Here is a 14,874-nt window from a genome sequence, read left to right as displayed (position 1 = left end):
AAAAAAAAAAAGACCAATGATCACAGAGGAAAAATCTCCTAACAGACTGAACATTGCAGGATGGGAGTTGGGGGTAGGGTGGGGAGGCAGGACAGCCCATGGCATATGCCAGCACCGGACTAAGCACTTCATACACGTTATTTCATTTAATCCGCATAGCAACCTGGGTGAGTTGTTATTGTCGTACTGGCTTTACAGACACAAGAACAAGCGCCCTGCACAGTGTCTGGCCCCATAGAAGGGGCTACTGAGTGAAGGGCTCAGTGGATATTGAATGCGTGATTGCATGAGGCACAGAGAGGTTAAGTGACCCATTGAAGGTCACACAGCGGGGAAAAGCACGAGCTGGAATTTGAACCTAGAGCTGTGTGATCACAGAGGGACTCAGTGAGCTGAAGTGACCTGCCCTCCCCGCCCCCCAATGCACGGCATGTGGGAGGCTTAGAACAGTCTCACAGCCTTGACTGGCAGGCAGCCTGCAGCACACAGGGCCCAGAGCTAAGGCCTGGGGAGGGGAGTGAGGTGACCCTTCCACTCCCACCCCCTCCTTCCCAACTGAGTTCCAGCTTCCGGCCAAGGCTGCTGACACTCCTCCCGTGGGGTGACCCCCTGGGCCAATCCCACAGCGGCCCGCCCAGCTGCTCCGGTGAGCCAGCCTGCGCCCTGCCCCAGGAGCCGCTTTCCCCCTACTTCCTTAGTTTTGTGGGAGCAGAAAGGCTAACATCCCTGGGGACTCTGGGAGAGGGGGCTTCTGAGGCTCAGGGCAGCCCTTCCCCAGCTTAGGGACTGGAGAGAGAGGAAGAGAGGGAAGGAGGGAAAGAGATCTCCAGCTGGCCAAGGAAAGATGGGAGAAGGGGCAGGATGACTTCCTCGTGGCACTTTCCAGGGTGTGTTTGTGGGAGAAACACACACACACACACACAGGTACACGCTTGCTTTGGGAAGAGCAGGACTTGGTACCAATGCTTTTCAAGTTACTGCAAATGAGTGTGAGTGTCACCAGCTTTGTGTGCCCGCAGTGAAGGGGTTTATACACTTGCTAAGAGCTCCTTCTCCCAGGCCTGGCACTAATGGCCTCACCTCTACTCTATGGAGTGGGAATGGCTATGATCCCCGTTTTATTAGAAAGGCTCAGAGAGCCTAGGACACGCCTAAGGTCACCCAGCTTGGATGTGCTGGGGCTGGGATTTGGAGAGACTCAGGCCATCTAGTGCCAACGTCTGTGCTCTCTTCTTAACCAAACACCCCGTGGTGTGTACTGGTCCATCCAGGGAGGAAGTGTTCATTAAGCACCTACTAATTGGTCTATATACGCAAAGCCCTTAGCAAAATGCCTGGCACACAGTAAACACTATTTTAAGTGTTAGATGATATTGTTGTTGTTGTTGTTATTATTATTATTATTATTACTGTGTCCCAGGCATTGATAGGTTTAGGCACTGGGGATTCAGCAGTGAGTAAAACAAAAATCCCTCCCCACGTGGAGCTTACTCTCTAGTGGGGGTGATAAACAACATTAATGAGTAAAGCTCAGTATGTCAGAAGGTGTAAGGACTATAAAGAAAATAAAGCAGGGTTTGGACAATTGGGAGTGCTGGCCGGTTTGGGGGTTGTAATTTTAGGGGTTTTTTTTGGCCGCGCCACGAGGCTTGTGGGATCTTACTTCCCCAACCAGGGATTAAACCCGGGCCCTTGGGAGTGAAAGCGTGGAGTCCTAACCACTGGACTGCCAGGGAATTCCTGGGGGTTATAATTTTAAAGGAAATGATCAGGGAAGGCCTTCTGAGCATTTTAGCCACAACCGGAAGGGAGTGAAAGAATGAGCCTGACACCCAGGCTGCACCCCAGACCAATGAAATCTGAACCTTTTGCAGGGGGCGGGCATCCACAGTTTTAAAAACTCTCAAGGTAATGCTAATGCGCAAACAAATTTAAGAATTAATACCCTTTACTATTAGATAGTATTTTGTCCTTAATTGAATTGCTCCCTTAAAAAAAACTAAAAAAGTTATTTTAAAAGGAAACCTTAGATCTGGTAGGATTGCGGGGATTTTCTTCCCTTTTGACCCTGTTGAAGAGAGGTGAGCTTATCATACTCCTTGGTTCCTGGCACATATGTTTGTACAAAGCCCCTCGTTTCTTTACTCCCTTTTATCCCCACTCTTTGTGGTCACTCCCTTTCTCCCATAGATGACTTTCCATAGATGACCATTTTAATGAATGGTCATTAAAGGAGTGAATATGACCTCTTTAATTGAATGAATATGGACCTGTTGATTTAAATGTGTTCTTACAAAATGTGGATGACCGTTGTATGTGCATGGATTTTTAGTTTTCTCAAAAGGGATTGTATAAAATAGCTCATTGTTTACTGGCTTTCTCACCTTGCATCATTTTAAAGACCTGCCGTTGTTCCCATGTGAGGTTAATGCTCTCCATCTGTTGGCTGCCGAAATCCTCCATCTGTTCATTTACCGTTTTTTAATGTGTCTGTCTCCATGGTCATGGGCACCCAGATGCTGCCCGCTCACTGAACCTTCCTGACATGTGTATTCTTTAGTGGTCCTGGGCTCCTACGGTATATACCGGGAGTGGACATGCTGGGATGTGTGGGTCACCCTCTTAGACTTCAGGCTCTTCTCCTAGGGGCTATCATGGGATTTGGGGTCTAGGGACCAGGCTGTCCTGGAGCTCAGAGCTCGGTGTTGGCACTTTAGCTTCCTCCTGAGCATGAAGGTCAAGGCTATTCTGTCTCCAGCCCCTGCCTCTGGTCAGCCCACGTGGTCTCTGCCTCCTGGCCCTTGGGGTCACACTCCTCAAGCTTCTGGAGGCTGACTCACTGCCCCCAGGGCTTTTGGAGGTTCACAGGCTGGCAGGACTGAGGTGGGCATCAGGGGCTGCCGCCATGACGGAGTGTGTGTGTGTGTGTGTGTGTGTGTGTGTGTCTTTTTTCTCCCTTCCAATGAAGAGGACCCTGACAGTGAGAGACAGAGGTTGGACAGGAGGTTCCAGAGAACCTTTATGTCACAGTATAGACCCAGCTGGGCAGATTTGCCTTGGGTGTGAGTCATCAGTGGGTTCTAGAGCAGCCAATTCTGGAAAACCCCTACTGTTCTGGAAAATCCACAGGCAGGCCCGCCCAAGAAATGCCAGTGGGGACAGGGGGTGGTGAAGAAACACCAAGAGTTGGTTCCAGCCACCCCGCCTCCCCCAGCACCTCCAGAAGGCAGCCCCGAGGAGGAGATGGGGGGCAGGGGGCTGCACAGTGGGCCCTGCCCCTTACCACCCTCCTTCCACCATCACCGCCCCCAAGCTCCGCAGCTCCCTCTCAGTTCTCTCACCTGCTGTATTTAGGTGCCCAGTGGGGGACACACAGTATGATACAGGGTTTTCCAAATTCACTCACTCCTGGGCGGCCTTCCCGATTTTACCCCGGTGCCACCTGGGCTGTTGTTTACTTTATACTTCTGTTTCAATCAAGTTGTTTAAAATGTCTATTACTTCTACAGCTGGAAAACCAACAGCACTTGCCAGAAGTAGAGGGTGGCTAGAAAGATACATATAAGGAAGGCAGAGCAGGCTTGTTCAAATGTAACTGGAGCCTGCGGCCGGCAGAAGTCTCTGGATTTCCCAGCTGCTCTTTGTCAATCAAGGGGGAGGAGCAAGTGCTGGGAGGCGGTGCTCACGCTCCTGGAAGTGGTCAGCAGGTTTGGAAAATAATTAGTAGGTTTTAGTGCTCCAGGAGCTGCCGTTTGTTGTGTTGCTGTGTCCCTGTCCCTCTGCTGTGCTCACACGAGCGTTCCCGGGACACTGAAATGTATTGGAAGCCTAATGTCCTGCACACTAAAGGCGTCCAGTACGTGTTTTTAACAGACAGGAAGGAACTTGAACTTCTGTGATGGTAAAGATGGTTGCAGTTGTACAATAGTAAGGGCTTGTGGGTGCTGAGTAAACGTTGCATACAGGAGCAAAGGAATGGGTGAATAATCCACTGGGATGTAACTCCGTGAAGATGGGTTTTTCTGCCTGTTCTGTGCGCTGCTGTGTCCACTGCCTAGAACAGCGCTTAGCACCCAGTAGGTGCCTAGTCGGCAGTGAAGTCAACAAGCGAATCAATGCATCTGTAAATTAATGAGTGGATGAAGAAATGATTGAGCGTGTGAATGAATGTCAGCCCCTTTTTTAGACTCAAGAGATAGACCTTTTCATCATTAAAAAGTCTACAAGTCATACATGCTGGAGAGGGTGTGGAGAAAAGGGAACCCTCCTGCACTGTTGGTGGGAATGTAAATTGGTGCAGTCACTGTGGAGAACAGTATGGAGGTTCCTTAAAAAACTAAAAATGGAGTTACCGTATGATCCAGCAATCCCACTCCTGGGCATATACCCGGAGAAAACTCTAATTCAAAAAGATACATGCACCCCTATGTTCATAGCAGCACTATTCGCAATAGTCAAGACAGGGAAACAACCTAAGTGTCCATCAACAGATGAATGGATAAAGAAGATGTGGTACACATATACAGTGGAATACTACTCAGCCATAAAAAAGAATGAAATAATGCCATTTGCAGCAACATGGATGGACCTAGAGAGTGAAGTAGGCCAGACAGAGAAAGACAAATACCATATGATATCACTTATATGTGGAATCTAAAATATGACACAAATGAACTTATTTACAAAAGAGAAACCGACTCATAGGCATAGAAAACAAACTTTTGGTTACCAAAGGGGAAAGGGAGTGGGGGGAGGGATAAATAAGGAGTTTGGGATTAGCAGATACACACTACTATATGTAAAATAGATAAACAACAAGGTCCTATTGTATGCACAGGACACTATATTCAATATCCTGTAATAAACCATAATGGAAAAGAATATGAAAAAGAATATACTTAACTAAATCGCTTTGCTGCAGACCTGAAACTAACACAACATTATAAATCAGCTGTACTTCAATAAAATTTTTTTTAAAAACAGAGAGCTAGGCCTTTGGTAGCATTTCAGGCCCTGAGCTGGGGGCCAGAGGGGCAGGGGAGAGAACAAACAGGAGAAGCCAAGGTAGGCGCAGCCACAGGCCACTGGCTTCGGTTCCACCGGCAGCAGCCTTACTGGCGAGAAAAAGAGAAGCATCCTGGGCTGGGCACCACCAGCAGCCCAAACCTCAGTAATGTCCCCCTCACTGAACCCCAGCAGTCGGTACCCCCCAATAGGGCCATCGAGGTAGTAGGTCGGGGGGCTGTTTCCATGTGGGGCAGTGTGGTGCTGAGAAGCATTTCTCCTGTTTAGAAGGCTCAATTTTCTTCCACAGTACGCTGGGGTGGTGCTTTCTGAGCTCTGCATAGCTGCATACCCAAAGGGCAGGTTTCTGAGGGAAATCCCCAGGGCTTCTAAGAGGGGTGTTCCCCCCACTCACTGGAGTGTTTACCTTCCCACGTGTCGGGCACAGAACATTCTCATGGGATAATGTTTAACCAGCGTGTGGCTGGCCTCGCTCTGGTCTGGGTGGCTCACTGAGGACCAGGTGAGGGGTCAGCCTTCCTCCTCGGTGGGCTTTGAAAGAGGCAGTGCAGCCTCCTGCCCTCAGGTAACTCTGCCTCCATCTCACCCCCAGGAAGAAAAGGACATCCTTTTCTTCTCTTGAAGTAGAGAAATGCTCTCCTTGTAGGCTTTTTTTCTTAAGGTAATAGGGAAGCCAGGACTTTAATTCTTTGGAAAAAAATCATCTTTTAAGCAATTTTCTTGTTGCCCATAGAATATGGGCCCAATCCAGCTAAAATAGGCATCCCAGTACCTGTTATGATTTGTGAATATTTCATAGCCCATGGCAAAGAGAAAAACAACATGACTGTAAAGTCCCTGAAGGCGAGACGGGGTCTTTTAGACTTGCAGTGCCCGCTCCATTCAGGAGCGCTGGCATACTCACGTGTAAGTACTGCTCCCCGTATTAAAATCTGAGATGGACAGGACCATATAAGATTCAGGGCACACTGTTCCCAAACTTCAGTGTGCATAAGGACCATTGGGGAGCTAGCTAAAAATCTAGACTTCTGGATCCCACTGTGATTCATTCATTCATTCATTCATTCATTCATTCAATGAATATTTATTGAGCTCCTACTATGCGTTGCCAGATTTAGCAAATAAAAATGCAGGATGTCCAGTTAAACTTGAATTTCAAATCAACGACAAATGATTTTTTAGTGTAACTATGTCTCAGGCAGTAGTTGAGACATACGATAAAAAATGCTTTGCTGTGAGTCTGAAATTCACATTTAACTGGGCATCCTGTATTTTATCTGATAGCCCTCACTCTACACCAAGCTCTGTTCCTGGCAATGGGGGATACAGCAATGGACGAGGCAAAGCCCCTGACCTCTGGGAGCTTACATGCTAGTGAGGGAAATAGACAGCAAACGAATAGATTAGCCAAAGGAAGGATGTTGGGGGGCACCATGGCAGGGTACAGCTTCTCAGCTTGTCAGGAACAGAGCACATGTCACCTCGCCATTGGGCCCTGCCACTGGGCCCTGCTGAGTCTGAGAGGGGTGTTAGCACAGCCCACCCACAAAGAGTCTTCTCGCAGGGGAGGGGCACCATGAAAACTAGAACTGCTCACAGATCTAGGGCATCCAGTGATGAGAGGGAGGAGAACGCATGTTTCACCCACAGTGAGGTGACATCTATTGAGAACACTCGGTTCTGGGGGTACTTATGGTTGGCTGAGTTCAAGATCAGTTTCCTTCTAATACCGCAAATGTTCTCTGCAGACGCTGCAGGAGATCTTCCAGACGGAGAACACCATCATGCTGCTGGAAAGGTCCATCATGGCCAAGGAGTGCCCACTGAAGGTGGCGCAGACAAGGCTGGAGTGCCGGACCCGGCGGCCCAGCGTGGAGCTGTGCAGGGACATGCCCCAGTTCAAGTGAGTGGTGGAGGCCGGCGGGGGAGGGGTGGGTCTCTGGAGCTGCCAGGAAGCCTGGGTCTGGAAAACGGACCCTCCATCAGTCAGGACGTCCAGGCCCACAACGCCACAGGGCACTGGGTGGGGGCCTGGGGCTCTGGGGGTGCCCTTGATGGCCCCCCCACCGCGAAGACCACCCCCCCGCACTGCAGCCCTCTCATCTAAGTGAGGATGGTTTCGTAGCTCCGTTCTGCTCCGGGAACCCTCCAGCTGTCCCCTAAAAGCAGCAAGAGGGAGGTGCCCAGCCCAGAGATGTGGCCCTTCCCCTTGCGGGCGTCGCCCTCTCTCTCTCCAGGCTCCCAGAAAAGAGGCGCCCAGCCCACACCTCAGTCATCCTCCGCCGCCCTTTCTGTGAAGTTCTCAGCTGAGAGCCCTCGGAATAGCCTAACCCTGCCTGTCCTGCTTAGCTAAGGAGGGCTGCTTCTGTTGACAAAGGGCCTCCTCACAGGAGAGGGGCAAAACACTCACGCAGCCCCAGAGACAGGATTTGTGAGTCTGGGGGAGGGGTTTGGAATGGGATGGTGACCGGGCAAGGAAGGAAGTGGTCGTTGGACATGGGGGATTAGCTTCCCATGAACATGCTGTGTGACTTGGGGCTGGTCACTTGGCTGCTCTGTTCCCGCCATGCTGGGGGCACTGTCTTCATTCACTCTTGCTGCATAACAAATCCCCCCACAACTCAGTGGCTTGTCTTCCTTCTGAGCTGAGATGTGGAGAAGAGCGCTGGAGAAGTAAGGAGGAGGGAAAGTATTTGGAGAGAAGACGCCAGGTGGTTCCACGCGCTGAGGTTTGCACGGCCTCGGTTACTGCCTGAGATAACCTTGTGGGAGACAGAAAAGCCGGCTGTGTCGGGGGTGGGGTGCAAAGCGACGCCTGGCTTCGAGCTTGAAGGCCTGGCTACCTGCTCAGCCCGCTGCTGCCCTGGAAGGTCTTCACTCCAGAAGTGGGTGCCGTGTGGCCAGGGTCCTGCCCCACCTGGGCTGGGTGGGGTCCAGGTCCTGGGTGAGGGGTTGGGGAAGCTCTCCTGACCCCTCCTCCACCTGCCCCTGCGCCTTAGATGCTCAGGTTGGGCTCCAGCAACCCTGGGGCAGAGGCTCTGATCACCCATTTGTCCACCCCAGGGAGGCTTACACACAACCGAGCTTTAAGGGGAGGGACCAGATGTTGTCCCGGGGAACTTCCTGCTCTGGGACGCGCTCCCTGCCTCCCCGTCCACCAACTGCGCCACCAAGGGGTGCAGACAGAGAGCATGGGTGAGGCGTGTTTGGCTCAAGAGTCCTGGGCAGTGTATGTGTATGTGTGTGTGTGCACATGTGTGTGTACTATGTGTGTGTATGTGTGCACAACTATACGTACGTGTGTTGGGAACCGAGCGGACAACAGCACTCAAGCTGTCTGCCTTCTGCAGCAGCTGAATTGCCCCGTCCACGCATTACGTTCTTTGTCCCTCCATCCCCTCCCTTACCACCTCTGGGTCCTTCTCCTCTTCCTCCTACAGGTGGCCCCTCTTCTCCTGACCCTCTCTGAGCATGCAGGTCCCTTCCATGTCCAGTCCTCCATTCCTCAGAATGAAAGTCTCTATAGATTTGCATTTAAATTAGTTCAAATGAAATAAAATTTAAAATTCAGGTCCTAATTCACACAAACTGCATATCAAGTGGTCAGGAGCCACGTGCGGCTGGGGACACGGAACAGAATATTTCCATCGCTGGACAGCACGGCTCAAGAGAGCCCCGAGGGAAGAAGGGTCTCCAGGCTGCTTCTGTCGCCTCTCTCTAGCTCAGGCGTGTCGTGGGGATGCTCATCCTTGGGATATCAACCCAAGTCCTCCCAGCAGCGTGTCCTTCAGTCCTGAGCACAGTTTCACTGTCCCTCAGTGGGTCCCAGGGCACAGCCCCCAAACCAACCCACCGTCACAGCTCACCAGGTATACTCCTGTCTTAGGGCTGCTGTGACCAATTACCAAAACTGGGTGGCTTACAGCAACAGAAATTTATTCTCTCAAACTTGCGGAGGCCAAGCATCTGAAATCAAGGTACCAACAGGGTTGGTTCTCTCTGGGGGCTCTGAGAGAGCATCCTTTCCCGGCCCCTCTCCTGGCTTCTGGTGGTGGCTGGCGGTCCTTGGCTTGTAGCTGCATCACTGCATCTGCCTCCGTCTTCACATGGCCTTCGTCCCTGTGTGTCTCTGTGTCTCAAATCTCCCCCTCCTTTCTCTTACAAGACCAGTCATTGGATTTAGGGCCCATCCTAAATCGAGGATGATTTCTTCTCAAGATCCTTAACTCAGTTACATCTACAAAAACCCCTTCTTCCAAAGAGCATCACGTTCACAGGTACTGGGGTTCAGACTTGGACATATCTTTTGGGGGACACTCTTCAACCCACTCAGTCTGGATATTGAAATAACCCTAATCTCTCTCCCGCCTCCACTCTTATCCCCGTCCAATCTAATCTTTACCCAGCAGCCTGGAGGTTATCCCAAATCTGAATCAGCACATCATTCCCCATTTCAGCGCCCACCGCCCCACCAACGCCTTGCCATCGCACTGAGAACAAAATCCAGACCAATCAATTTTGCATGTGCTCTTCTCTGGAGAGCCACACTGTCCAATTCAGTAGCCATCAGCTGGGGGTGGCTCTTCCAATTACATTTAAATGACTTAAAGTGAAAAACGATGAAAAAATCCAGCTCCTCAGTTGATCTTGCTGCATTGCAATTACTCATGAGCTCCACATGGCTAGTGGCTGCCGGATCCAGCAGTGCGGATCTAGAACATTACCAGCATCGCACAGAGTTCTCTAGATCACCGGCTGTAGAGTGCTTCCCTCTTGATCTTTACACAGCCAGCTCATTCGCATCTTTTTTCTCAGTTCGAACGTTCCCTCCTCAGAAAGGCTTTTCCTGGTGCCTTGGGAAGGTCCCACAGAAGCAGAGCTTCAGGATAGGGGAGCCCTGCTTCAGCCTGATCCCACGGGGAACTCTGGAGCATGAATTACACCACGGAGCTGGTTCCGCCCTGAGGCAGGGGATGGCCTTTTGTACCCACCCCCCTTGGTGAGCCGTTGGCTTCCCTGGAGACGTGTGGCCCTAGGAGCCATCAGCAGCCAACACTCCCAGCAGCCGGGGCACAGGTGGGACCTGAGATGGGTGCCAAGAGCAGACATCACACCTGACCATCTTAGCTACATGAGTCAGGCCCTGTTATCTGGGTTTTTAAAAAAATTGTGATAAAATACGCACAACATAAAATCACATACCATTAGTGACACCTAGTGCATTTACAATGTGCAGCTAGCTCCAGAACATTTTCATTCATTTGACCCAAAAGGAAGTCCTATCCTCATTAGCAGTCACTCCCTATCCCTCTCCCTTCAGCCCCTGGCAACCCCTAATCTACTACCTCTTTTTATGGATTTGCCTATTCTGGACATTTCGTATAGATGGAATCGGACAATATATAAGCTTTGGTGTCAGTATCTTTCACTCAGCATCGTGTCTTCAAGGTCCATCCATGTTGGAGCACGTACCGCTGCTCCATTCCTTTTCATTACATCTGAATAATATCCTAGTGTGGGGATAGACCATATTTTGTGTATCCATTCATCTGTCGATGGACATTTGGGCTGTGTCTACCTGTTGACTCTTGTTATTAGCACTCCACGAGTATTTGTGCAAGTATTTGAGTGTCTGTTTTTAGTTCTTGTGGGTACCTACCCAGGAGTGGAATTGCTGGGTCCTTTGGCGAGTCTATGTTTAACTGAGGAACTGCCAGATTGTTTTCCTGAGCATCCCATCTACTTCTCCCTTTGCACTCATCGCCCTCAGCAGCTCTGCTGTGTGTTCACCTGTCTGCTTGCTCCGCCTCTGTCTTCCCTGCCAGCCGAGCCCCGCCCACCTGGCTCCTGGCACACGGGAGACCTGTGCTGCGCGGCTGGCTGAACCGCGCCTTCCCCTCTGCTCTCTCCCCAGGCTCGTGAACGAGGTGGTCACCATCGACGACACCCTGCAGACCCTCAAGCTGAGGCTGCGGGAGACGCAGGACACGCTGCAGCTGCTGGTCATGACCAAGTGCCGACTGGAGCACGAGCTGGCCGTGAAGGCCAACACCCTGTGCATTGACAAGGAGAAGTGCATGGGCATGAGGAAGACCTTCCCCAGCACCGCCTGCCTGGGGACCTGCCCCTGAGCCGCCGCTGCCCCTGGTGCCCCTGGTGCCCTGCTCCATGCACGTTCCTTACATAGCATAGAATTTGCAAAGTCAGAAAAACAAAATAAAAGAGTCATTTTCTTCCTTTCCTCCTATCATGGAAAAAATATATATATATATATATATAAAGAGCTTAAATAAATGTGCCATACCAGAGATCCTGGAGCTCGTTCCTTGTTGCAGAACCAGCTTCCTGGCTGATCCCAGGAGGAGACAGACTGTGACCCCTCTCAGTGACGGAGCATCGTAAGGTTGTCAGCCTCCCCAGGAATGGAAGAGGCCACCTTTTCTAAACCTGTTTGTCCATTTAGGAGCACAGTAGAGACCATGGTGTCCAAAGATTGGACATCGGAGCTGAGAGTCCAGAGACCAGCTGTCACTCAGGAGCCGAGTGGCCTTGAACAAGCTCCCAGCCTGAACCTGTTCTATAAAACGTGGTCAGTCTGAGGTGGAAGTGACTGTCAGCCATGTGGGGCCGTGCAAAAAAAAATAGGATTTGAAGTCAAAAGTCCTGGGTTTGAATCCTGGCCTTGCTAGACATTTTTAGAAATTGCAGTGGGAGAAGGGGGCAGCAAAATTCATTCCGTGGTGGGGCAGGAGGAAGCAGGTCAGGGTTGAGGGAAAGCTCTGTGAAGAAGGGACATTACTTCAGAAATTTAAACACCATACGACCCAGCCATTCTACTCCTGGTTATACAACCAAGAGCATTGAAAACAGATAAATACTTGTCCACGAAAGTTCATAGCAGCACTAATCACAATAGTTACAAGGCAGAAACAACCCAAATGTCCATCAGTGGGTTCACAGATAAACAAAATGTGGTCTACCCACACAATAGAATATTATTCAGTCATTAAAAATGAACAAAGCACTGATACCTGCTACAACCCGGATAAACCCTGAAGACATCATACTCAGTGAAAGAAACCAGACACAAAAGGCCACATATTGTATGATTCCATTGATATGAAATGCCCAGAATAGGCACCTCCATAGAAATAGCAGATGGACGGTTGCCAGGAAGAGGGGATTAAAGTGACTGCTTAGTGGGTACAGAGTTTTATTTTGGGGTGGCGAGAACGTTTGGGACTAGGTAGAAGTGGCTGGACAACATTGTCAATGGGCTAAATGCCATAGAAGGGTTCACTTTAGGTGGTTAACTTTATGTTACGTGAAATTCATCTCAAACAACAGAAAAAAGAACTTACTATTAGAGCTGAGTCCTGAATGATAAGGTTGAGGCAGAAGAGGGCAGTATTTCTGGTGAGAGGAATAGCGCGGGTTAAGGCAGGAAGTTTCGCCCTGGATGGAGAAGCCCTTGGAGAGGCTGTGAATCGTCTAGAAGGACTGGATGAGGGCAGATCGTGAAGGACAAATAGATTTGACTTTTTGCTGAGGTCAGTGTTTCCCAGGCTTCACTATTCACATCGGTGCTTCCCAACCCTTAAAAAGCATGTGCGGATCACCTGGCGATCCTGTTAAAATGCAGATTCTGAGTCAGTAGGTCTCGGGTGGAGCCTGAGATTCTGAACTTCTAACAAGCTCCCTGACGATGCTGATAGTCTAGGGACCAGATTCTGAGCAGCAAATAACACCTCCACAACTTTTGCCATGACCAAGTACAGGCATCCCTTGTTTTATTACACTTTGCTTTATTGTGGTTCGCCGATAATACGTTTTTTATAAATCGAGGGTTTGTGGCCACCCTGCATTGAGCAAGTCTATTGGTGCCATTTTTCCAATAGCATTTGCTCACTTTGTGTCTCTGTGTCACATTGTAGTAATTCTCACAATACTTCAAACTTTTTCATTATTATTATATTTGTTTTGGTGACCTGTGATCAGTGATCTTTGACGTTACTACTACGGCTTGCTGAAGGCTCAGATGATGGTTAGCATTTTTTAGCAACAAGGTGTTTTTAAAATAAGGTATATACTTTTTAAAAGACATAGCACTCACACACTTAATAAACTACAGTATAATGTGAACATAACTTTGATATGCACTGGGAAACCAAAAAAATTCACATGACTCGCTTTATTGCGATATTGGCTTTATTGCAATGGTCTGGAACTGAACCCATGGTATCTCCGAGGTATGTCTATACCATCTTTACTATTATTCACTCAATCTTTTAGATTGTTGCACTTTAAAAAAAAGACAAATTTATTTTAAAAGGCAGATTTATAGCGTGACTGCAAACAGGAAACCTGATTTGCCAGGAGTTGAAAAAAAATATATTGCTAATGGTGTCTGTTTAGGTAATATTGTCTGCCCAAGGTAATATTGTCTGAAGTCTTCTTTGGTTCAAAAGGGAGATCAGAGAGTCTTAAAGAGGTGTTAAAGGCTACTTAGCATCCAAAGAAACTCTGTGCTTGAGGAAATTTTGCACAGAGGATAGAAGAATCAGTTTTCCTACAAATGAGTGGCAATGCTATTGTGTGAGTTGAATGCATTGCACCCAAGGAGTCATGCTGATGGGCAGTAGGGGACCCATAGGATCTTTAAAGTGGGGATGTGAAAATGACCAGGTTAGTGTTTCAGAAATAATGCCTCATGAGGAGCAGAGGGATGCTGGAGGGAGGTGGGGAGACCAAGCTGTTAGAATTTCAGGCACAGGATGCAGAGGGTCTGGATCAGGACAGGTGCGTGAGGAACACTCATGTGGTTGAGTATGGACTGAAAAGGGCAAGTGGGAGACTGGGATGGGGCAGAGATGGCTGGCTTGAGTGGCTGATGCTTGGGGATGCTGTGCCCTTGAGCAGTGGAGCGAGGGGGGTGATGGATAGAGGCAGAGGAAATGTAGACAACTTCCCTTTCATGCATGGCGTTTGAATCATCGCCTAAGGGATGTCCTGGTGGAACTATCTGAAAGGAGAGTGGAAATGTGAACTGAGAGCTCAAGAGAGAGGCTAGTGAGGCTGTGCCTGGGGATGCAGGAGATATCCGAAGCCTCAGTAATAGATGGACTGGTGCAGGAGATGCTGAAGCATGAAAGAGGTTCACTGGAGGAATGTGATGCTGGGGTGAACAGAGGACCCAGGAGGGAACAGAGAGAGCACAGAGAGAGGCAAACAGCCCAGAAGAAGCAACGTCAAGGGGACTGCAGAAAGAGGTGCAAGAGTGAGGATATTCAGATGAAGAATAAGGAAAGCCCTTTGGAAGCAGGCATCCTAAACACACCATGGACCTGGATACCCATGGGTGTACACTTTTGGAAAGCAAATTGGCAATAAGTGTCAAGAGCCTTAAAAATATCCACACCCTTCAACTTATAAATGTCTTCCTTAAGACTCTATCATTAGAAAACTATCCCAAACGCAGACTCAGATTAAGCACTAAAGAGTTAGTTATCAAAGGAAACCTCTGAAAGTTATGTCCAACAGCAGGGAGAGCAGCTAAGTAAAATATAGCACAACCAAGTCATGGAATATTAAGTAGCTACCAAAATGATGCTCGCCAAATGCTTGAGTGCTGAAGGAATATGCTCGTAAGGCTAAAAGTGCAGAGTACATCAGGCATAAAAGAGAACGAAATAATGCCATTTGCAGCAACATGGATGGAAGTAGAGATTATCATACTACGTGAAGTAAGTCAGAAAGAGAAAGACAAATACCTTATGATATCACTTATATGTGGAATCTAAAATATGGCACAAATGAACTTATCTACAAAACAGAAACTGACTCACATAG

General features: G+C 49.1%; 1 protein-coding gene across 1 annotated transcript in view; it reads left to right on the top strand.

Moving 5' to 3' along the window:
• Nucleotides 1-13,114, top strand: part of TEKT5 (tektin 5) — a 39,722-nt gene extending 26,608 nt beyond the window's left edge. Inside the window, exons 6-7 of the mRNA XM_082361650.1 lie at nt 6,774-6,928; nt 10,940-13,114. Of these exons, the coding sequence (XP_082217776.1) occupies nt 6,774-6,928; nt 10,940-11,156 (372 nt within the window). The 3' untranslated portion in view covers nt 11,157-13,114. The remainder of the gene's footprint in view (nt 1-6,773; nt 6,929-10,939) is intronic.
• The last annotated feature ends 1,760 nt before the right edge of the window (nt 13,115-14,874 follow it).

This window comes from Balaenoptera borealis (genome assembly GCF_965194805.1).
Source record: "Balaenoptera borealis genome assembly, chromosome: 16".
Taxonomy (NCBI): domain Eukaryota; kingdom Metazoa; phylum Chordata; class Mammalia; order Artiodactyla; family Balaenopteridae; genus Balaenoptera; species Balaenoptera borealis.
Note: the sequence above shows the minus strand (reverse complement) of the source record. Positions and strands in the feature narration are given on the sequence as shown.